The sequence below is a fragment of the Erythrolamprus reginae genome, unplaced genomic scaffold, assembly GCF_031021105.1.
Source record: "Erythrolamprus reginae isolate rEryReg1 unplaced genomic scaffold, rEryReg1.hap1 H_1, whole genome shotgun sequence".
Classification (NCBI taxonomy): Eukaryota; Metazoa; Chordata; class Lepidosauria; order Squamata; family Dipsadidae; genus Erythrolamprus; species Erythrolamprus reginae.
Genome location: NW_027248462.1, coordinates 2263374 through 2287203, shown reverse-complemented (window position 1 = coordinate 2287203; position 23830 = coordinate 2263374). Strand labels below are relative to the sequence as shown.

The 23830-nt window shown below is 38.9% G+C and overlaps 1 protein-coding gene across 1 annotated transcript; it reads left to right on the top strand.

The window, feature by feature from the left end:
• Positions 1–336: 336 nt before the first annotated feature.
• Positions 337–20784, top strand: LOC139155295 (vomeronasal type-2 receptor 26-like). The gene is made up of 7 exons (XM_070730417.1): positions 337–484; positions 3312–3483; positions 6292–6580; positions 7317–8162; positions 10343–10570; positions 19082–19208; positions 19883–20784. Exons 1-7 carry the CDS (start codon positions 337–339, stop codon positions 20782–20784), a joined length of 2712 nt encoding a protein of 903 aa, XP_070586518.1.
• Positions 20785–23830: the final 3046 nt, after the last annotated feature.

Below are 23830 nucleotides of genomic sequence, written 5' to 3'. Positions count from 1 at the left end.
CAGAAGCCTGGAAAAGCACCAGGCCCAGACAAGATAACTGCTTCTTGCTTAAAAGTCTGCGCTGACCAATTGGCCCACATCTTCACCCAAATCTTCAACAAATCATTAGAGTTGTGCTATGTTCCTTCCTGCTTCAAATGCTCAACTATCATCCCAGTGCCGAAGAAGCCCTCCATCAAGGAACTGAATGACTACAGACCAGTTGCTCTAACATCTGTAGTTATGAAAACCTTTGAAAGGCTAGTGATGTTCCACTTGAAAACCATCACGGATCCACTGTTAGACCCCCTGCAATTTGCATACTGAGCAAATAGACCAACAGATGATGCTGTTAATATGGCTCTACACTACATCCTTCAACATCTTGAATCTCCAATGACTTATGCTAGGGTCATCTTTGTGGACTTCAGTTCAGCATTCAATACCATCGTACCTGACATTCGCTTAACCAAACTAAATCAGCTAGCGGTACCTGAACACACTTGTAAGTGGATCACAAGCTTCCTAACAGCAGGTGAAGCTAGCAAAAATCACATCAGATACATGTACAAATAGCACAGGTGCCCCCCAAGGCTGTGTACTCTCACCACTTCTCTTCTCTCTATACACTAATGACTGCATCTCAAATGATCCATCTGTTAAACTACTGAAGTTTGCAGATGATACAACAGTGATTGGACTCATTCGAGACAATTATGAATCTGCATACAAATGGGAAGTTGAACAACTATCCTTGTGGTGTGACCAGAACAATCTAGATCTGAACAAACTCAAAAACGTAGAAATGGTGGTAGACTTTAGGAGAAATCCTTCCACTCTTCCACCTCTCACAATACTAGACAACACAGTATCAACAGTAGAGACCTTCAAATTTCTAGGTTCTATCATATCTCAAGACCTAAAATGGTCACCTAACATCAAAAACATCATCAAAAAAGCACAACAAAGAATGTTCTTTCTGCACCAGCTCAGGAAGCTCAAACTGCCCAAGGAGCTGCTGATACAGTTCTACAGAGGAATCATTGAGTCTGTCATCTGCACCTCTATAACTGTCTGGTTTGGTGCTGCAACCCAACAGGACCGACACAGACTTCAGAGGACAATCAGAACTGCAGAAAAAGCAATTGCTGCCAACCTGCCTTCCACTGAGGACCTGTATACTGCACGAGTAAAAAAGAGGGCTGGTAAAATATTTACTGACCCCTCACATCCTGGACACAAACTGTTTCAACTCCTACCCTCAAAATGTCGCTACAGAGCACTGCACACCAAGACAATTAGACACAAGAACAGTTTTTTCCCGAACGCATCACTCTACTAAACCAATAATTCCTCAACACTGTCAGACTTTCTACTAAATCTGCACTTCTATTCTACTAGTTTTTCTCATCATTCCTATCACCCATTTCCTCCCATGTTGACTGTATGACTGTAACTTGTTGCTTGTATCATATGATTTTTTTTAATATTGCTTCTTCATTGCTTATTTGACCCCTATGACAATCATTAAGTGTTGTACCACATGATTCTTGACAAATGCATATTTTATTTTATATACGCTGAGAGCATATGCACCAAGACAAATTCCTTGTGTGTCAAATCACACTTGGCCAATAAAATTCTATTCTGTTCTATTCTATTATCTAGTGAGATATTTTATAGAGCCCAAACTTAGTGTTCCACTCCCATTTTGAAGTAAGAGGAAAATGGTCTACAGAATAGATAATTTTGGCCTTTTTGCTATTGTCAAGACCTCATTTTAAATAGGCCATTATGGTCTTCATGTCCAGGGAAGAAATTGGGTTACTTTTATTATTTCTATTTGTATTGATATTTTTTTTATTGTAGTGTTTTTTTCTTATCCTTTCTTGAGACATTAGACTGGGAAGTTATATGAGTGTAGATTTTATATAAGTAAATATTTATAGTCATATTGGCAATACTTATTAGAAAAAAAATGAACAGTATCAATTAATGTTATGCATCTTTACTTCAGATAAATTTTAACTGCAGATTGTACAATTCAAGTTTCAACAATGGGAAGGCTCCTTATTTCAGTCATTGATTAACAAAATCAAGTTTTGAATAAAGGAATACAGCTATGTTTTTGAAAGACCAATATAATCTATTGTCAGGAACAATAACAGCCTCTCATGAACATTCAAGGTCAATAACTGTATTGCATGTTTCACTGTACAAGAATTTCACCATATTGTTTATTTTCCCTTTGGAAATTACCAGATATGTCTTCATGAATCTAGTAAAATTAAACTTATGCCACTTGTAGCTGCACAATTACTGCACATTAGACTCTTGCTTGACCCCATCATCAATAAAAACACATATACTGTAAATAGAATGCATAGATATAATATATGCATGTGAGACTATAGACACACATAGAGCTCTGTTTCCCCTTTCTACTTTATAACCTTTTTTAAAAAATCGAATAAGAGGGTTTTGTCAATTAGTTGGGGAGCTTTCTTATACACATGTGCTTTGTTTTATTACTAGGTGTGATGAAAATATTATTTAACTTTTAGTTTAAATTTATTGGATTTACAGTATATGCCACTCCTCTCTGAGGACTCAGGGCATCTTACAACATATAAAAAAGACAATATATATCGAAATCCAAATAATTAAAATTCAGTTACAACTAAAAAACTTAAAAAAACAATTAAAATACATACATAACCATTCAATCAACAAATACATTATACATTCATCGGCCAGGGGGGAGAATCTAATAACCCTAACCTGGCAGCATAGGTGTGTCTTTAGACTCTTATGAAAGGCGAAGAGGTTGGGGACAGTACGAATCTCAGGGGAGCTGATTCCAGAGGGTTGGGGCCTTCGCAAAGAAGGCTTTTCCCCTAGGTCCCACCAAAAGACATTGGCTAGTTGATGGGACCTGGAGAAGCCCGACTCTGTGGGACCTAACTGGTGATTAGATTAGGTTATTAAAATTTATTGATAAAATGGTCCTCGTAGCATAGAAATAAATTGGAATTTTAAAAATACCTATATTATCTGACTGGTAATTATTTTAAAAGACTGTGATTAATTCTGCTTCCAAAAAACTCTCCTGAAGCTTGGTAAACGTTAGCAAATCTAAGAATTGAGGCAACATAAAATACAGAAGTGTTTACAACTTAGTGGAAAAGTGGTTGGCTGAAAGAAAGTAGTGAATATTTAAATCACATTTGAGCCATAGTGGATAAACATCAGAATAAGAAGAAAACTACATCATTTAGAGATAACTGGGAGCTGAAAAACAATGTTTGTCATCTTGTTCTTACCATGGACAGTATGTATGACTGAAATGACAAAATGTACAAGCAATGAACCACTTGCTATTGTGCATAATTATTTTCAAGCCAGTGATTTGATCATTGGTGGTATAACATCTCTTATCACTATCCCTACAGTTCCTCCTACCTTTGATGAAAATCCTCACTATTCATTTAATGATGACTTTCTGTGAGTAATCTTCTTTTTTCCCCTTCCCTTCTTTTTCTATCGGTATGCATATGTGCAAGTGCTGATATACAGTACTTGATTATTTACTTATTTATTTTATTTATTTATTTATTTTGTCTGAGGGTTTTAGTGGGTATATATATACACACACATAGTAAAATACATGATGAAGGTTATAGAGGAGATACTCATAGTAAAATATATCTAAGAAAGAATAGAAAAGAAGATATAGTAATAGAACATATCAATGAAAGAATAGAAGAAGAGATATAGGAATAGAAGAAAGGTACAGGAGATATAGGAGAGCAATAGGACAGGGGACAGAAGGCACACTAGTACACTTGTACTTGCCCCTTACTGACCTCTTAGAAATCTGGAGTCCAGTAATGAGTTCCACGCTTCGACAACTCAGTTACTGAAGTCATATTTTTTACAGTCAAGTTTGGAGTGGTTAATATTAAGTTTAAATATGTTATGTGCTCTTGTGTTGTGGTTGAAGCTGAAGTAGTCGCCGACAGGCAGGACATTGCAGCATATGATCTTGTGGGCAATACTTAGATCTTGTTTAAGGCATCTTAGTTCTAAGCTTTCTAGGCCCAGGATTGAAAGTCTAGTCTCGTAGGGTATTCTGTTTCGAGTGGAGGAATGAAGGGCTCTTCTGGTGAAGTATCTTTGGACATTTTAAAGGGTGTTGATGTCTGAGATGCGATATGGGTTCCAAATGGATAAGCTGTATTCGAGGATGGATCTGGCAAAAGTTTTGTAAGCTCTGGTAAGTAGTGTGAAATTGCCAGAGCAGAAGCTACGTAGGATTAGGTTTACAACTCTCGAAGCCTTCTTGGCTATGTTGTTGCAGTGGGCTTTGGCACTTAAATCTTTTGTTGTTAGTATACCAAGGTTTTTAACCGAGTGGGGGATTATCTGTGATAATTTGATTATTCAGTTCGTATTTGGAGTTCAGATTCTTTTTCCCAATGTGTAGGACAGAGCATTTGCTAGTTGAGATTTGGAGTTGCCATGTGTTGGACCACTCAGAAACAGAGTTCAGGTCTTTTTGGAGAGTAGTTGTGTTATCGGTGATGTTAACGAGTTTTACATCATCGGAGAAGAGGACACAGTTGCTTGTGATGTAATCGCAAAGGTCATTGATGTAGAAAATGAAGTAGTGGGATAGTTCCCCACTACCTTGGGGAACACCGCTTTTAACTGGGATGGGGGTGGATGTGGTGCTTCCTATTTTGACAACTTGTTGTCTGTTTGACAGGAATGCTGTAATCCAGCTGTTGAGGAATCCTGAGATGCCATAGGATTTGAGTTTTAGGAGTAGTTTGTTGTGGACCACTGAATCAAAGGCTTTGCAGAAGTCGATATAAATTGCATCTATAGATTTCCCTTGATCTAGATGAGTTGTCCATATATTTTTGCAGTGGAGGAGCTGCAGGTTGCAGAATAGTTTTTTATTATATTTTATTTTATATTTTATTATATTAGAACTGCCCCCACCCTCCCTGTCTTTCGTAAATCAGGCATGGGGTAGTTGAGATAGCTCTTCCCCCTAGGCCATTACAAGTTATGCATGGTATGTTTGTGTGTATGTTTGGTTTTATAATAGGGGTTTTTAGTTGTTTTTTATTATTGGATTGTACATGTTGTGTTTATTATTGTTGTTAGCCGCCCCGAGTCTACGGAGCGGGGCGGCATACAAATCCAATAAATTATTATTATTATTATTATTATTATTATTATTATTATTATTATTATTATATTTTGTAGTTTTTTATTATATTTATCATAATTATTGAAAGTAATTCATATTGAAATTATGTACATGAAGTAAATGGTTTTTTTGTATTTCATATGATAGTTGATGGATGAGCTAAAGAAAGAAAACAGTCTAGTAAATCAGTCAATAGTAGTAATTAGGTACTGATTAGTTAAGATTAAATGTGGTTAATGTGGTACTAGACTAAACTTTTTTTGATGTGATTTTTTTAATCATAGGAGTACAAGATAGAAGTATAACTTATTTTCTATTTTAAAAAGGGACAGAGCATTTCCCTTTAACAAAAAATAACTTCAAACTAGCTAAAGGATAACTTGAAGGATTACTTTCAAAATATAGTTAAGATGATGAAAATCTCCTTGCTTTTATTTCACTGAGAATCTTATACAGGTAGATTTACAGCATTTCATTTGGTGGCCATTAAAAGTTACAGTGGCCCTGGAAAAAGTGTCTTATAACAATTTTTCACACTTACAAGTTACAGCCCCATGATCATGTGATCAAAATTCAGATGCTTGGCAACTGGTTCATACTTATGACCATTGCTGTATTGAAAGGTCATATGAGCACCTTTTAAAACCTTTTAGCAAGAAAAAATCAATGGGAAAACCAGATTCAATTAACAATCATGTTTCTAACTCATCAACTGCAATGATTAACTTAGCAACTATGGCAAGAAAGGTTGTAAACTGAGACAAAATTCACTTAATAAATGTCTTAGTTAACAACATAAATTTTGGATTTAATTTGTAGTAATAAATCAAGGAATATCTGTAAAAATAGTCTAAGAAAAGACAATTATAATCCCGCTGAAAAATTATTCTGAGGGTATTCAACATACTCCATATGTGCACCATTTAAATAATGCATGAAATAAAATTTTAAAATAGTTTTGATTGCAATAAAATGATATAATATGGTAAAGCAAGTGTTCAATTCTAAGAATTTCAATGAAGCATACAAATGTTAAAATAACTTTCTTAGATGAAGAACTTTCCTCAATGAATATTTAATTCTATTAACAGTATTCTTACCAAGTACTATCAACATATTTTAGCTCTGGTATTTGCTGTAAAGGAGATCAATGAAACCCCCCATATCTTACCAAACATCACTTTAGGATTCAGAATGTATGATAACTATGCTGGGACATACGCATCATATGCCACAATGAAACTTTTCTCCAGACAGAATAAATTTATCCCCAATTTTAAGTGTGAAATCCAGAACAAACTCATTTCAGTCATTGGAGCACTTTATTCTGGAATCTCTTTCAAGATGGCACGTATTTTGAGCATCTACAAAGTTCCACAGGTGGGAATTTAAGGAAACTTACAGGGATTTAATTATTTGAGTTTTGTAAATCTAGCTATTTTTTTTATGAAGCACAATGAATATAGTCAATTTATTAAAATAAGTAATATATAAAGAAATCCATCTCTAATTATAAATGTGACATCAGAACGAACTCATTTCTCCAATGATGTAAAACTTTTCAACACCACCGCAACAGCACTGCTACCTTTCAAAGAGAGCTTGAATGGTCAGAATATCAGAATGGTCAAACAACTGGCAAATCTCAATCAACAAATGCTCTGTCCTTCACATTGGCAAAAAGAATCAGAACACCAAATACAAGCTGTATAAATAAGACCTTGCAGAAGACCCTGACCCTGACTCTGACAAAGATCTTGGAATACTCATATCAAATGACCTACGTGCCAAAACTTAATTCTGGAATCTCTTTCACTTTGTCATTTATTTTTTGGATCTACAAAGTTTCATTTCTTTTGTGTATCTACAAAATTTCACAGGTAAGAACTATAGGTATCTCACATAATTTGACGATATACTGTTTTAAAACGTATTAACTATCTCACATAAATTGATGAAATACTGCTTTTAAACTTATTAAACTTAATATAGTGACTAGAAGCCAATAAGGTTTTATCTTTCTCTAACCTGTGCCTCTGCTTGTAAATGCCTATGATCCAAATGAAGGTATGCAATTTGTATTCTTATCTCAATTTTTTGACTTTTCTTTGAACAGATCACATATGGTTCTCCTCTACATAAGAATGATAGATCTGAAGAACATTATTTCTATCAGATGTCCCCAAATGAGGCCCACCAATACAAAGCAATCATCCAGCTCCTTGTACACTTCAGGTGGACATGGATTGGAATATTATTTAAAGATGAAGATGGAGAAAAATTTGTGCGTACTATTTCCTCCATGTTTTCTCCTTATAGAATCTGTGTTGCTTTCTTGAAAAGACTTAAGCCGTTTTATCTAAGTACTATTCTTGATGACCTGGATTGGCTAGGGGAAATGTATCTTTTCTTGATGAGAAGTAATGCCAATGTTGTGATAGTTTATGAAAGAAATATGGTGATTTTGAGAGTATTGCTTTATCTGCCACAAATGGAATTAGTGGCTAAAGAACCAAAAGGGAAAGTGTGGATCATGGTGGCTCAGAGTGATCTTGCATCATATTACTACCAAAGGAAGTGGGATATCCAAGTATTTTATGGTGCTCTGTCTTTCACTGTTCATTCAAATGAGGTTCCTGGTTTCCAACAGTTTCTTCAGAATGTAAACCCTTTATCAAGAGATGATGGTTTTATCAAAAATGTGTGGGCACATGCATTTGATTGTGTGTTTCCCAAACTGCCTCCAGCTGAGAAAACCAATGGCCCCTGTAGTGGGCGGGAAAAGCTGGAGACACTTCCTGCAGCTTTTTTTGAAATGACTATGAGTAGTTATAGCTATGGTGTATATAATGCAGTCTATGCAGTAGCACATGCTATACAAGCCATGTGGTCATGCCATTTCAGACAGAGAAAAATTGTAAACAGAGAAAAAGCATTTCTTCAAGATCTTCAGCCATGGAAGGTAATGTAGTATATTGCTCAATTATTTTAGATCTCTCAAAACTCATAACTTTTTATTGGCGTTTCTTGATTAAGATATCTTCAGCTTACTGTGTCCTCTACATAACTATATTTTAATTCTTTTAATTCTTTAATTGCTTATATTAGCATTATTGCATTTAATGAAACCCAGTGGAGAAACTGTTGTTTACTTTTCTGCCATCTATCTTTATGACATATCAAAAGTTTCCTACTAGTGTTGGGTGAACCAAACTTGCATAGTTCAGGTCCATGCAGAACTTTGCGGTGTTCGGCATACCGAATTTGAACTCGGACTTTTAAAAAAGTCCATGGTCAGGTTTGGCACGCACTCAAACACCACGGTGGGCAGGAGGGCTCTTACTCAACGAAGCTGGCTGAGGAACTCTGGGAGTTGAAGTCCACAAAGTCTTAAAGTGAGGTTGGCTGGCTGAGAAACTCTGGGAGTTGAAGTCCACCCGGCACTCTTTGGAAAGGGGAGGGGGTGGTGGCAGGCAGAGGGAAATTGCCCCCCAACTCTCCCAGCCTCCGTGGTGGTGCCTGGCTGTCATTTTCTGAGAAGAGGAGGAGGAGCTGGGTGCCAGTGGTGGCAGAGGAAGGCAAATGCCAGGGAGCTGTTGGCCGGTCGGGAGGTTGGGAGGGAGGTGGGAGATGGGAGGAGGAGGAGGAGGAGAATGGCTTTAAAAGGACAGGGAAAATCCAGACCATTGCAGCACAAGGAGGGAGGGGAGGCGTGGATTTAACACAGATGGTTTTTTTTCCCAAACTGGTGGTTTTCAAATGTGTGTGTGTGTGTGTGAGAGAGAGAGTGTGTGTTGTGTAAATATATGTGTGAAAGTGTGTGTGTGTGTGTGAGAGAGAGAGAGAGAGGGAGAGAAAGTTTTGTGTGAGAGAGGGTGCATGTGTGTTTGTGTGTAGGTGTGTGGTGTGTGTGTGGGAGAGAGACCACGCAGGGAAGGAAGGCTGGCAGGTGACGGGCATCACCCCCCTCTTTTTCCATCTGCTGTGTGCTCCTCACTGGGGAAAGGAGGCAGAGAAAGGGGGGCAGGACCTGTGATGTCAAAGCCCCGCCCCTGGAATCCCATTGTGTGTGGCAAGCAAATGGGATTCCCCACCTCCTTGTGCTTGCAGCGCCATTCCTGAGGCAGGGAAATTTTGGGCTCGGAGGCGGCTCATTGCCCAGGGCAGCCTTAGTCACCCTGGCATTCTTTGGAGTGCAACAGGGGGGAGAGCTGCACCGCCTCCGAGCCCAAAATTTCCCCACCTCGGAATGGCGCTGCAAGCAAAAGGAGTTGGGGAATCCCATTTGCTTGCCGCCCAAAATGGGATTCTGGGGGCAGGGCTTTGACATCATGAAAACCCCTTCTTGGCTGGGGCTGAAACAGGGGAGTTGAGGAAATAAAGCCACAGGCCAAGAAGGAGTCTCCGTGATGTCAAAACCCCACCCCTGGAATCCCATCGTGGGTGGCAAGCAAATAGGATTCCCTGCTTCCTTTTGCTTCCAGCGCCATTCCCGTGGCATGGAAATTTTGAGCTCGGAGGTGGCGCGGCTCTCCCCCCTGTTGTGCCCATTGCCCAGGGCAGCCCGCAGCCACCTGTCTTCTTTTATTTCTTACGGAAAAGGCTCAGCTTGCGGAAGAGACGCGGCTGCAGCGTCTGACCCTTTTCCGTAAGAAATAAAAGGAGACAGGTGGCTGCGGGCTGCTTTGGCGGAAGATGAGAGGGCAGGGCCAGAAGTGTTGGGGTTGGGGTTGGGGTTCGGCGAACTTACCCAAACTCTGCCACAAGTTCGGCTGAACCCGCTGAACCCGAACTTCGATGGGTTCGCCCAACAACATTTCCTACTTCTGTTCTTGACTTTGTTATTGCAGTGGGGATTACTTAGTTATTGCAATGTTATTACTTAGTGATTTGTCCACATGGGAAAGTGTTGAATAGATAATTTAAAATAGCTTATCTTCGATAAAATTTGACAAACATAAGTATCATTAACTGGTGATGCTTTTTTAGCCCATTTCATCTCTTAAATTAAAATAGGTCTTTTTTTTAATTGTGAAATATTCTGCAATCCACTTCAAACAAATGAGGAAAAAACATACATTCTGTGATTTAAGAATTATCTCTGAAATACTTGTATAAACTTTCTTGTTCTTTGACTTGCAGCTCCACTCTTTCTTGAAAAAAATCATATTTAACAATTGTGCAAGTGATCAGATTTCTTTTGATCACAATGGAGAATTGGCAAGTGGATTTGATATTGTAAACTGGGTCACATTCCCAAACCAATCTATTCATCATGACAAAGTTGGAAAGCTAATGTCTTGCTTTTTTTCAAGCAAGATTTTTACTATCAAGGATGATGCCTTTACCTGGCACAGCAGTTTTAACCAGGTGGGCTTAGTAGATGCACATTTTGTACATATTTTTAAATAATTATTTTATATAAATATGTGTACATATGCATACATTTTATTTATCTTTCATACTTTTTTGCATGACTAAAATTCCAATGAATATAAATGAATTTAATATTTCTCAAGCATTATGCATCTTCACTTATTCCAAATATGAGTATTAAATAATCAAGTATATGTTAATGGGATTTTTAAAAACCAAGTAAAACTAAAATAACAGATTTATATATACAGTATCTGATCAATGATCAATTAAGATTTTTATATTTATTCTTGTGATAATACACTTATCCATGCAAGAAGAGAGTGAGGATCTATTTATTGAAACTATTTATAAGGATTTAATACTGAGTAAACCTAAGTGCAATAGTTTTTAGATATGGTTTTTTAAAATTTATTTTGCCAAAGAGCAATTTTAATATACATTTTGTGATATGATCACAGGAGCTGGCAGATATTATCTCAGCACCATTGTCTACGGAGAGGGGCGGCATACAAATCCAATAAATCATTATTATTATTATTATTATTATTATTTCAAAAATCATGGTGCACTGGGAGTATTACTATTGGAAAAGAGCTTATTTGGTTTCTTTCTTCAAAAAAAGTGGGGGAGAACTGATCCGGAAAACTACAGACCATTTGGTATAACAGTTGTATGAACAGAGGCATTGTTTATGAAGTATTAGAATTGCTTTATAAATCCTTAGTAAAATAACTCCTGATAAACTGCATCCAGTTTTGGTTATCACACTACAAAAAATTTGTTGAAACTTTTGTGCAAAGAAGAGAAACTAAGATGATTAAAAATCTGGAGGCAAAAACAAATGATGAATGGTCACAGGAATTGGGTATGGCTAGCCTAGAGAAAAGAAGGACTGGGTGGGTGTGGGGACATGATGGCATTACAATAATCTCACGTTACTTCACGGTTCATCTTTTGTGGATTCACTACTTCAAAGGTTTTCAGAGGAGGCTTAAACCCATTAAATCCATTAAAAATTCATAAAAAACCCGACTGAAAAGGATTTAGATAATCCAAGGACTGCTGGAGTTGGAATGCCACCACTTTCTCAACAAGCTTGCCCAGAAAGGGCAAGTTGGCGACTGGCCTGAAGTTCTTCAATTTGGCTGGATCCAGTGATGGTTTCTTGAGGAGGGGTCGCACAATCACCTCTTTCAGCAGCTATGGAAAAGACCCCTCCCTCAAGAAATCGCTAATCAATGCCTGGTTCCAGCTATGTGTCACCTCCCAGCTGGCTGAAACCACCAGGAGGGGCACCAGTCCAGTATACAGGTGGAGGAACTGACGACTCCCATGGCCTTGTTCACTTCATCAGGAGTTACTAGGTCAAACTTTTCCCAAACAGGACTAAGACCTGACCCTGTCACCTCGGTTTGAATTGCCAAATTAGACTCCAGATCATTCTGAATATGAGCAACTTTATCTGCAGGAAATTAAACAAATTCCTCAGCCCAACTCTGCAAGATCTCCACCATTAACTCCTTATTCGGGAGGGAATGGGTCACCCTAAATAGGGTGGCTGGGCAAGAATCTGCAGATGCAATAAGGGCAGTAACATACACTGACTTTGCCGCATCTATCGCCACAAAGTATGTCCAAATATAGGCTCTTATCCTTGTTTGGTCAGACTCAGAGTTTCTGTCCCTTCATGCTTGCTCAGGCATCTCTTTTGGTGTTTCATCCCCCAGAGTTCCTCAGTAAACCAAGAAGAACCCCAAGGTCTACTGCTTCGTAAAGGTCACATAGGTGCAATCTGGTCCAGGGCCCCCAGTGCGGCCTTATTCCATACTGTCACAAGGGACTTGACCGAGCTGTTGACAGACGAGTTAGGAATTTCCCCTAGCTCCCTCTGCCTCCCTGCGGTGGGAGATTGGCCTGTCAAAGTCCATCCTCAGCAAGGAGTGATCTGACCATGACAAAGGTGTTATGACTATAGCCCTTAAAATCAGATCACTTTTCCACTGCCCTGAGAGAAATACTAGGCCAAGTGTATGTCCTCCCCTATGAATCAAACCCTGAATTACTTGGGTCAGGTCCATGGTGGCCATGGAAGCCATGAACTCATGCGCTGCATCTGAGGAACTGCTGAGTGATAGCAAATTGAAGTCTCCCAGGACCATAAGCCTGGGGAACTCCATTGCCAGCCTGGCAACTGCCTCAAGCAATGCAGGCAGGGCTATTGCAACATAGCTGGGAGGCATGTATGTTAACAGCAAGCCCAACTGAAGCACTAAGTCCAGTCTCAAGAGCTGGGACTCACACCCAATAATCTCAGGGACAGGGATCTGCAAGGGCTTAGAGCCTCTCAGACAATGATAGCCACTCTGCCACCTCTTCCCAGGGGTCACAGCTGATACAAGACCAAAAACCCATCTGGGCACATTTCCAAGAGAGGAACACCTCCCTTGGAACCCAGCCAGGCTTCGGTCACACAAGCCAGGTCAGCCCCTTCATCCAAGAGTAAATCCTGGACCAAGAGGGCTTTGGTGACAACTGATCTGGTATAGAGAATCTTCAGCCTGAGACCAGGGCCCTGATTTCATCTGACACCTGCTATACAGGATGAGTCCAAGAGGCCAGAATGAGGAATCATTTTCAAGCAGAGAATCCTAATTCCCCAAAAGTAGCCTACCCTTCAGCTCTCCCAGTAAGGACTCCCAGTAAGGACCATGATACCCTGGCTCTCCACTCTAACCAAAGCCGGTTTCCCACCTCCACTGGCCTCTTTAGTTCTTGGCAGGCCTGCCCTTCCATACACACCAATTTGTGGGTTTTGGCCAGGACCCCACACACTGTTGTTAACACATTTTCCAAAGCACCAGAAAGCAAGACAAGAAACAAGGCAACTAATAAATGAATCCAATATTGGAAGGACTAGAAGACCTCCAAGGTCTCTTCCTGTTCTATTCTGATTAATCATGTGAATGAAATTGAACAATTTTGAATTTAGTCCAGAATATGTCCAGAATATTTTTACAGATCGTTCTCCTTTTTTTTAAAAAAAATAAGTTTTTATTCACAAATAGAAAAATAATACAATTCAAAAAAAATAGTAAATGACTATTGCAAACATGTAATTAAGAGAAAGAAAAGAAAGGGTAGGGAGAAGAAAAAGAAGGAAAAACCTAGCAAAAGAGAAGAAAGAGAAACAAGAAAGATGGACAAAAGAGGAGTGCAGTCAGCCATGCTGATTGCTTCAGTACTGTGTCAGCCCCAGTAACAGTGGAAGAAGCGAGATTTTTACATTCCTGAATGAATCAGCAAGTAAACAACACAATCTATAGACGTGATTGAAGGTAACTCTGACTGAAAACTCTGAATCTCTTAAAGAGGTGCGTGAACAGTGCTCAAAACAGAGGGGGAAACCCCACATTGCTAATAGCCAATAAGTGGTGAGAGAAACAGAGATAAGATGTCACCGTGTCAGGAAGCGTGAGAATTGTGGCTGGAGGGAGAGAGCTTACCTATTAAAAACTACTTTACACGAAAGTGATTTGAGTGATTTGAGCCTGGAAACGACTGCGGCTCTCAATTTTCTTGCTGGAGAGATTGATCGGAGACATTAAAGTGAGAGGCGACATAAGGATTAAGGAAAGTGTGTATTGCGAGTGAAGCAGAAAAGTGTGTATTGCAAGCAGAGAATAAAGGAATCCCTGGAGGGCGAGTGGAGTGGAGCAGAGCGAAGTAGGAATAGTTTTGGCAGACCAGCGGATGGCTGTGGAGATGGCAGAGACAGAGAAGATAGAGATGGGTGCGATTGGAGAGGTGATGAGGAAGGAGGTGCATAATTGCACTAGTGTGCCTTCCATCCCCTGTCCAATTGTCTCTCCTATATTTTATATATCTTTTCTCCCATCGATATATACTTCCTCTACTCTTCATTGATGTATTCTATTCTCATATCTCTTCTTCTATCCCTTCCCTGATATTTACTGCTACACGTTTTTATTCTCCTTAACTTTCAATTTGTATTGAACAAAATAAATAAATAAATAAATATTGTTAAATCTAACAGCTACAATAACTGAGAATGAGTGGAGCAGAGCGGAGTAAAAGGAAGACCTTTATCAGGCAAGACAGAATAAACCAGAGTAAAAGCAGGGAAGGTGGACAGAGACTGAACTGTTTTGGCTGGTAAAAGGGGATCTTAAACTGTGAAAGTTAAGACTGAGAGAAAGTGGAGAAGAAGAAAGTACTCCCCCTCTCTAAAAGAACATCAGATCCGGCTGATGCAACAGACTCAGTTTGAAACATAATAGAGCATAAGTGTTAAATTGTAACATAAATTAACTAGACTTGTTTAAGCATTCAAATTTCTCTTACTTCTAAAGAAGAATAACAACTGGAAGAAGAATTTAATGGACTACTAAGACTTTGATCCACATATATTAACTAGACTTGTTTAAGCATTTAAACTTTTCCTACTTTTGCTACTACTAAGACTTTGATCTACATAAATTAACTAGACTTGTTTAAGCACTTAAACTTCTCCCCCTTCCAAAGAAGAACAACAACTGGAAGAAGAATTTTGTGGATTATTAAGATTTGATTCCTGGACTAAATAGCATATAAGTATATGAATACCTCAATTGCATAATTATATTAATTTATATTTGAACACATTTAATAGAGAGCTTTGAAATCCTACTATTTGACTTTTTCCTCTTATTCTATTTTCCTCTCTCTGATAGATATTATCTAAATATTATTATAGAATAAGACCATATAGAAAATATAGTAATAATAGTATATTAATGTTATTATTAGAAGTATTAGTAAGGCAAACTTTATATAAGATAATTATATTAATAGATATTATAGAGTTACACAGAGGCATTTGGAGATAAATTGTTGATATTAATTGTTGATATTGTTTTCATTTAAGAAATGCATATCCCCTTTGGATAACCTATTGTATTACTATTAAGTTTTGTACAAACATAACATCATAACCAATTTTTTTCCAAAGAAAGACAAACTTAAGTAGACCTTGCTATAGAAAAGAACAATTTTTATTGTAAATTGAATGGTAGAATTGAGTGACCTCTTTAATATCTTCAAGATGTCTAAAACAGCAACCATTCAAAAACTATCCAAGAAAACAACATCAAACCCAGTTTTATCAACAGCTTCCCCCTCAACCCAAACAAATTTTGGAAAAAAATGAACAAAGGATAGAAGTAGTGGAGAAAAAGACACAACAGACTGAAAAGGCAGTAATAGCAGTAGACCAAAAAATGATGATGCTAAACCACGAACTGGATCTGGAATTAGATTGAGCGGCATTATATCTACGTTTTCAGAACATAATGGAGAACAAAGAAGAAAATTTGGGTGAAATAATGAATGAGATAATAGCAAACATATTAGAGAAGGACAAACAAGAGGTAATGAATGGGCTGGATGAAGTGTGCCGAGTATACACACACTATGCACTAAGAAACAAATTACCAAGGGAGGTACATGTAAGATGCATGAGAAAAGAATTTTGTAATGAAATACTTAAGGCAACAAAAGAAGAGACTATAACCTATAAAAGAAAGGAAATAAGGATTCTGAAGCAAATACCTAAAAGATTGAGAGATAACAGGAGGGACTACCACCCATTGCCTTCCGTCCCCTGTCCAATTGCCTCTCCTTATCTCATTTATCTTTTCTTCCTTTCATATATGTTCTCCTATACTTTTATATCTTTTCTTCTATCCTTTTCTTTATTTATATTACTACATATCTATTCTCTTCAATGTGTATTATGTATTGGACAAAATAAGTAAATAAATAAAAATAAATAAAAATAAATAAAAATAAACCAACTTAACAAATGAAAAATCCTGTTCAGATGGTTGATTCCTGAAGGAATGATGATTACATGGTAGGGAAAGAGATTTAAGATTGAAAACTTAGAAATGGCAAAAGACTTTTATGAACAGCTTATGTCAGAGGAGGGGGAAGAATTGGAAAGTAAAAGTCAAGAAGAACAAATTTTAGAGGACACCGAAACAGAGAAAAGGGAAACTATTGAGGAAAAGGAACAAGAGATAGAAGGCATTAGAACAAGAGCTCAAACAGAAAACAGAATAAATAGTAGGCAGCTACACAAGTAATAACACAAACAATGGATCAATCCAAAAATGGAAAAATGTATTTGCCAAACTTTTGAAACAAAATTTGGACATTGTTTGTTTACAGGAAGTCCATATAAATCACCAAAATGAGAAAATTTTGAAACAAGAAAAATTGGGCCAATTGTTTACTGCCCTGGACAAAAACAAAAAAAAGAGAGGTATTGCTACCTAAATTAAGAGAGAGATAGAAGCAGAAAAAAATTATGTGGATGATAAAGGTAGGATTTTGATTATTTCAATAAGGATTCATTTCACACAGATACTTCTGGTAATAATAAATGCTCCAAATAAAGAACAGGAAATTTTTTTTCAAAACCTTCAGCCAAAAATAATGGAAACAAATTACCAGGATGTGTGCCTAATTGGAGATTTCAATGGGATTGTGTCTTCCAAAAAAAGACTATAAAACAGATAATAAAAAATTACTTTTAAAAAGGACAACTTTATCAAAAACTTTCCATGAAATGTGTTATGAGCTTAATTTAGATGATTGCTGGTGGGAGCATAATCCAGAGGCACAAGAATATACTTTTTTTCTCTTGTCCACAGATCCTGGTCAAGAATTGGCATGGTGTGGGCTAATAAAAAATTACTAAACTTGATAACTACAATAGAAATAGGGACATATGAATGGGCTGACCATAATCCTCTGAAAGTAACTTGGAAAGGAGAAAGAAAAAAAATTTAGAAATTGGACTTTGAATACTAAAATATTAAAAAAACAGAACTACATGAATCAGATTAAAAAAGAAATGGAAATGTTTATCAGAAAAAAACAAAAATCAGGATACAAGTATTCAGAACCTATGGGATATGGCAAAAGCCTTCCAAAGAGGGGTGACAATCTCCTATCTAGCAAAAAGGACCAAAGAGAAAGGACTGCAGTGAAAGAATTTATTAGATAAATTAAAACAAATAGAAAAGAATTACAAAAGTGCCCACAAAATTCAAAATTTATAGCAGAAAAAAATTTGATGAGACATAGACTAAATTTAATGGAGCAAGAAGAAATTGCCAAAAATATTAGATTAATAAAACAGGATTATTTTGAAAATGCAAACAAACCGGATAGTTGGCTGTCCTATAAAATAAAAAAAGACAAAGAGAAAAAAAAATGATACAGCAACTTGAGGATCAGAATAAAAAAATATACCACCAAACGGAAAAGAAGAAAGAAATTATATTAAATTATTTTAGAGATTTATATGCAAAGGATGAAATTAAGATAGAAGAAGTAACAAAATACTTGCAAGACAAGAACCTAAATACAATAGAAAAAGATGACAGTGATATGTTGAATAATATAATAACTAAAGAAGAACTATTATTTGCAGTGTCAAAGCAGAAAAATAATAAAACACCTGGACCGGATGGTTTTCCCGGTGAATTTTATAAGGCCACAATTGATATTATAGGAGATTTGATGTTGGAAGTTTATAATGAAATCCTACAAACAGCAATCTGCCCAATATCCTAGGAAGAAACCTACATCACATTAATTCATAAAAATGATACAGACCCAAATCAAATTAAAAATTATAGACCAATTTCACTATTAAATGTGGATTACAAAATTTTTACGACAATTATTGCAGAAAGGATAAAAAAAATCTTACACAAAGCTATTCATTCTGATCAAAATGGATTTCTACCCACACGACAAATCAGAAATAATGCTAGAATAGTTCTAAACATATTAGAATTTTACGAAGGTAACAGTGATATAGAATTGGCCATGCTTTTTCCAGATGCACAAAAAGCCTTTGACAACTTAAATTGGGACTTTTTAAAACAACAAATTAAAATTATGAAATTTGGTCCTAAATTTGAAAAAGTTATCGATGCAATGTATACTAATCAAAGGATGAGGGTAAATGGTGACTTGACTGATGAACTTAAATTTTGTAAAGTCATAAGAAAAGGCTGCCCTTTATCACCCCTATTATTTATATTATCACTTGAAGTATTACTTAACCAAATTAGAAACAACCCAAATATTAAAGTCACCAAAATTAATAAAGACATTTATAAGTTTATTGATAGTTCTCCTTTTACAACTGTTCATTTAGTGACTTTTCAAATTTACCGTGATCTTGAAAAAAGTAACTTAAAACCATTTTTAACACTTAAACCATTGCAGAATTCCATTAGTTGCATGATTTACATGCAGATGCTTGACAATTGACTCACATTTATGACAGTTGTAATGTCATAATTTAACAAGGGTTTCACTTAGCAACATAAATGCTGAGCTCAATTGTAGTCAAAAGTTGAGGACTACTTGTATATCTAAACCCAAAATGGCAGTGGTTAACTCTCCTTCCTATTCATTTACTAGACCATGCCCATTTCATCATGTACAGAGAGCTGTCTTCCTGGTTATTTCAAACAAAAGCAGGAAGGAAAGCAATTTTGCTGCTATGATTGCTTCTTGTGTCCTGAAGGGAGAATTTCAAGCCAGCATGGTAAGACCTTTAGGTACAAGTGACATTTTTTTAATCTTAATTTGATGTTTCACGTTCTTGATAATTATTGATCAACAAGGAATAATTTCTTAGCTCATAATCATTGCTGAATAAATCATTTCCTCTTTAGTCATTAAAGAGCCGAATGCTGAATAAATCATTTCCTCTCTGTACATTATATAATGCATATAATATGTATACACATTATGCATTATATATATACCTTTCATTATTTAGATGGAATACATTAAATATTTATGCATAGTAGGCAAATACCACAACAGTGGTAATGCATCGGGTATTCTCTCTCCCTATCATTTCCATCTCTATTTTGTTTGTTTGTTTCTTTTGTCAAAACATTTAGAAAATATCAAGGTATTGATATGAACATAAATTTGGTATATTTGGACAATAGGACAGTAAGACAGGCCCAGTAGGCACAATGGTGTGTTGTGCACGCTTCTTACAGACCTCTTAGATCATCTCTAAATCTATCTCTATCATCTCTATATCTCCGTTCTCTATCTCCATCATCTCTATTTCTCTATATAATCTATAACTGTTTATGAATTACATGAGGGATTGGGTTGTTGATAATTACTAATTAAACTGGAATAAATCCTGAGTTGCTAATCAATTTTTCCAGCTGAATCAACCTTTTTTTTAACCTTTAGACATGGATGGCTGCTCTGAATGTCCACAAGATCAATATGCAAGCAAGAAGCGTGACTCATGCATTAGGAAGACAATGACTTTCCTGTCCTATGATGAGCCTTTGGGAATGAGCTTAGCTATATTGGCCATTTCCTTTTCTCTCCTCACTCTTTTAGTATTGGTAACATTTCTGAAACATCACAACACTCCCATTGTCAAAGTCAACAACCGGGATCTCACCTACATGCTCCTTTTCTCTCTATTACTCTGCTTTCTCTGTATATTTCTGTTCCTCATTCCACCTGGGAATATCATTTGTCTCTTCCGACAAATCAGCTTTGCCATTGTTTTCTCTATGGCTGTATCTTGTGTGTTGGCCAAAACCATCATTGTGCTTTTAGCATTCATGGCCACCAAACCAGGATCCAGGGTACGGAAGTGGGTGGGGAGGAAGCTGGCCATCTCCATTGTCTTTTTTTGTTCTCTTATTCAGGCAGCTATTTGTATAATTTGGTTGGCAATATTTCCTCCCTACCCAGAAATGGATCTACATTCAGAAACTACAGAAGTTATATTACAGTGCAATGAAGGTTCAGCTACTATGTTCTACTCTCTCCTTGGTTATATGGGCTTTCTTGCAGTTTTCAGTTTTACAGTGGCTTTTCTTTCTAGGAATCTCCCCAGCAGTTTCAATGAAGCAAAATTTATCACTTTCAGCATGTTGATCTTTTGCAGTGTTTGGATATCTTTTGTTCCAAGCTATTTGAGCACCAAGGGGAAATACATGGTGGCCGTGGAAATATTTTCCATCTTGACCTCAAGTAGTGCACTATTGGGTTGTATCTTTTTCCCAAAATGTTTCTTAATTTTGCTGAGGCCACACTTAAATGTCAGGGAAGAGTTAATAAGAAAAAAACTTTGAAAGAAGATATATTGATTGTTCTCTCTTCTTTCCTAATTATATATTACTTGTAATTATTTCTGGCTGGAATAGCCTTTAAAATCAAACAATTAATCAATACAGGTTTTAAATATTTTGAACTCTGAATACAGTAGAACCTCGACATACGAGCTGCTCTATATACGAGCATTTCGAGATGTGAGCTAGGAGGGGAGAGATATTTTAATTCTACTTATGAGCCCAAATTCGGGGTACGAGCGTTATTTCCGCCGCCGCCAGGCTCCGCCCGGCTGTCATTTTGTAGAGAAGCAAGAAGCGGAGGAAGAGCTGGTGCTGGCAGCGGCGGAGGAAGGCAAATGCGGCTTGGAAGCTGGGAGGGGGGCGGAATATGGGAGGAGAGAGGCAGCCTCCATGCTTTCCTTTCGGAGGTAGAGCTAAGTGGCCAAAGACGTTCCGCCCCCCTCCCAGCTTCCAAGCCGCATCCGCCTTCCTCCGCCGCCGCCAGCCGGAGCGAGCTGCTGGGCTGCACGTGGCGGGAGAAGCCCAGACAACGCCGGAGCGCTGGGCAGCACTACCGCCGCCGCCGCGGGGAGAGGCGGGCATGTGGGCTGGCGGCATTGGGCTTGGTGGAAAGTCCGGGGGCAGCTCCAGCGACTCCCCTCCCGTGGCTGCTGTTGAGGTGGCAGTGAGAAGCCCGGACAACGCTGGAGCACTGGGCAGCACTACCGCCGCCACCACCACCGCGGGGAGAGGCGGGCATGTGGGCTGGCGGCATTGGGCTTGGTGGAAAGTCCGGGGGCAGCTCCAGCGACTCTCCTCCCGTGGCTGCTGTTGAGGCGGCAGCGGCGTCTGCCTCCGGCACGTGGCTTTCTCTCCATTCTTCTCTTTCCCCCTCTCGGGCTCCGAATGCGGCGGCGGGAAGAGGAAACGTGGCGCAAGGCAGCGCATCTGCAGGAACGGGTGGTGTGGCGCCGGTGTTGTCCTCACGGTGCAAAGCCACACAGTCCCAGATCGCTTGCTTACCTGGCCAGCAAGCCGGCTGCCTGGGAAAGCAGCACATTTGAAAAACGCTTTCCCAGGCAGCCGGCTTGCTGGCTGGGGAAGCAAGCGATCCGGGACTGTGTGGCTTTGCACCGTGAGGACAACAACGGCGCCCCACCACCTGCCTTGCGCCTCGTTTCCTTTTCCCGCCGCCGCATTCGGAGCTCGAGAGGGGGAAAGAGAAGAATGGAGAGAGAGCCGTGTGCCGGAGGCGGACGCCGCTGCCGCTTCAACAGCAGCCATGGGAGGGGAGTTGCTGGAGCTGCCCCCGGACTTTCCACCAAGCCCAATGCCACCAGCCCACATACCCGCCTCTCCCCGCAGCGGCGGCGGCGGCGGTAGTGCTGCCCATTTTTTTTGAGGGGAAAAGACATTGGCTGAGGGGTGCCCGGTGCTTCCCGGCGAGGAGGAGGAGGAGCTGGCCTGCTGCGTCAATGGCTTCCCTCGCAAAAGGCTGCGCCCGGTGCTGGCTGTTTGCCCCGCTTAAGCAGCACGCGAGGCTGCGGCAAGAAACAACAGCAGCAGGAAAGGAGAAGGCGGTGGCTCAAGCCCTTCCCCGTGCGCCCCTCCAGAGCCCAGCTCCTCCTCCTCCTCACCGGGAAGCACCGGGCACCCCTCAGCCGACGTCTTTTCCCCTCAAAAAAATGAGGCTTTCCGCCTTACGCCCTGCCTGATCCCACACTTTCCACCCGCAAAGATCAGCCTAGAGGCTTCGCCCTTCCCGCCCGCTCCCCCGGGAAAGAAAAAGCAGCCTGGCTCCCTTTTCCCTGGCCCTTACCTTCACAGCTCAGGCAGCGCTGGACTCCCCGCAGCCGCCGCCGCCACTACCGCCGCCTCAGCCCTCGGGCTTGCACACATTAATCGCTTTTCCATTGTTTCCTATGGGAAACAATGTTTCGTCATACGAGCTTTTCGACGTACGAGCCTCCTTCTGGCACCAATTAATCTTGTAAGTCGGGGTTCTACTGTATAGTCTTTTTGTGTTACTTGAGCTAAAAAAAATTCAATCATTCAAAATGTAACAATATAAAACAATATATTAAACAATATTTGTTTACTTTTGATTTTAGAATTTCTAGGCTATTATTATTTACCAACATTTTAAACTTAGTTAAACTTAGTTGCCATTTATTGATGGATTTTTTATCATCAATCCCTTGACAACTTCTTGACAACTTCAAAGATGGCTTTCCTCTCTGACAATCTGTGCCTAACCTGGCTCTTCATACATTCCTTGTGCATCAATTCTGTCCTCTAGATTAGGAGGCCCCATTTAGTTAGTCAATCATTATTTACTTTATGGTTGTCTATTTCAATAGTTGCAATGTGTGACTGGAGTCGGGACAGAATTCTGTGATGTGAATGAGAACACCTTGTTTCTAGCCAGTGCACTAGGTAGCCCCAAAACTGATTGTGGTGCAAGTGGTACAAAATAAAAATAATCCTAGATTCTAAACTATGCAAAGGGAGAAGACAATACCTGGTGCAATGGGAGGGATATTCAATTCAATTCAATTCAATTTATTAGATTTGTATGCCGCCCCTCTCCGAAGACTCAGGGTAGCTCACAACAATAAAAACAGTATAACAATGGAACAAATCTAATAATGACATTACATTAAAAAAAACCAACAATTTAAAAACCATACAACAGAAACATACCAAACATAAAATATAAGAAAGCCTGGGGGAGAGATATCCATTGTCCAAGGACACCTGAGTAAAATGTTGGGATATAAAACCAGTTAGATTGACTAAGAAATTTCATGATAAATATCCTCAAAGGCAAAAAGCACCTCTTAGGGGAGAGAGAGGTGGTTGAGTGAAGACTAACTTATTTTCCCTTTGAATTCTTCTTACCTTTTCTCAAGATAAGGGGGGAGGGTCCAATTGTCAACTCTGAAGTGAACCTGGCTGAAGCCATCATTTGTTGCCTCATAATTGCCACAATCCCTGAGAGGAGGAAGGGAGAAGGAAAGTAGATAGGCTGGCTAACAGCCAAAACAAAAAGGTTTTCTTGCAGGAA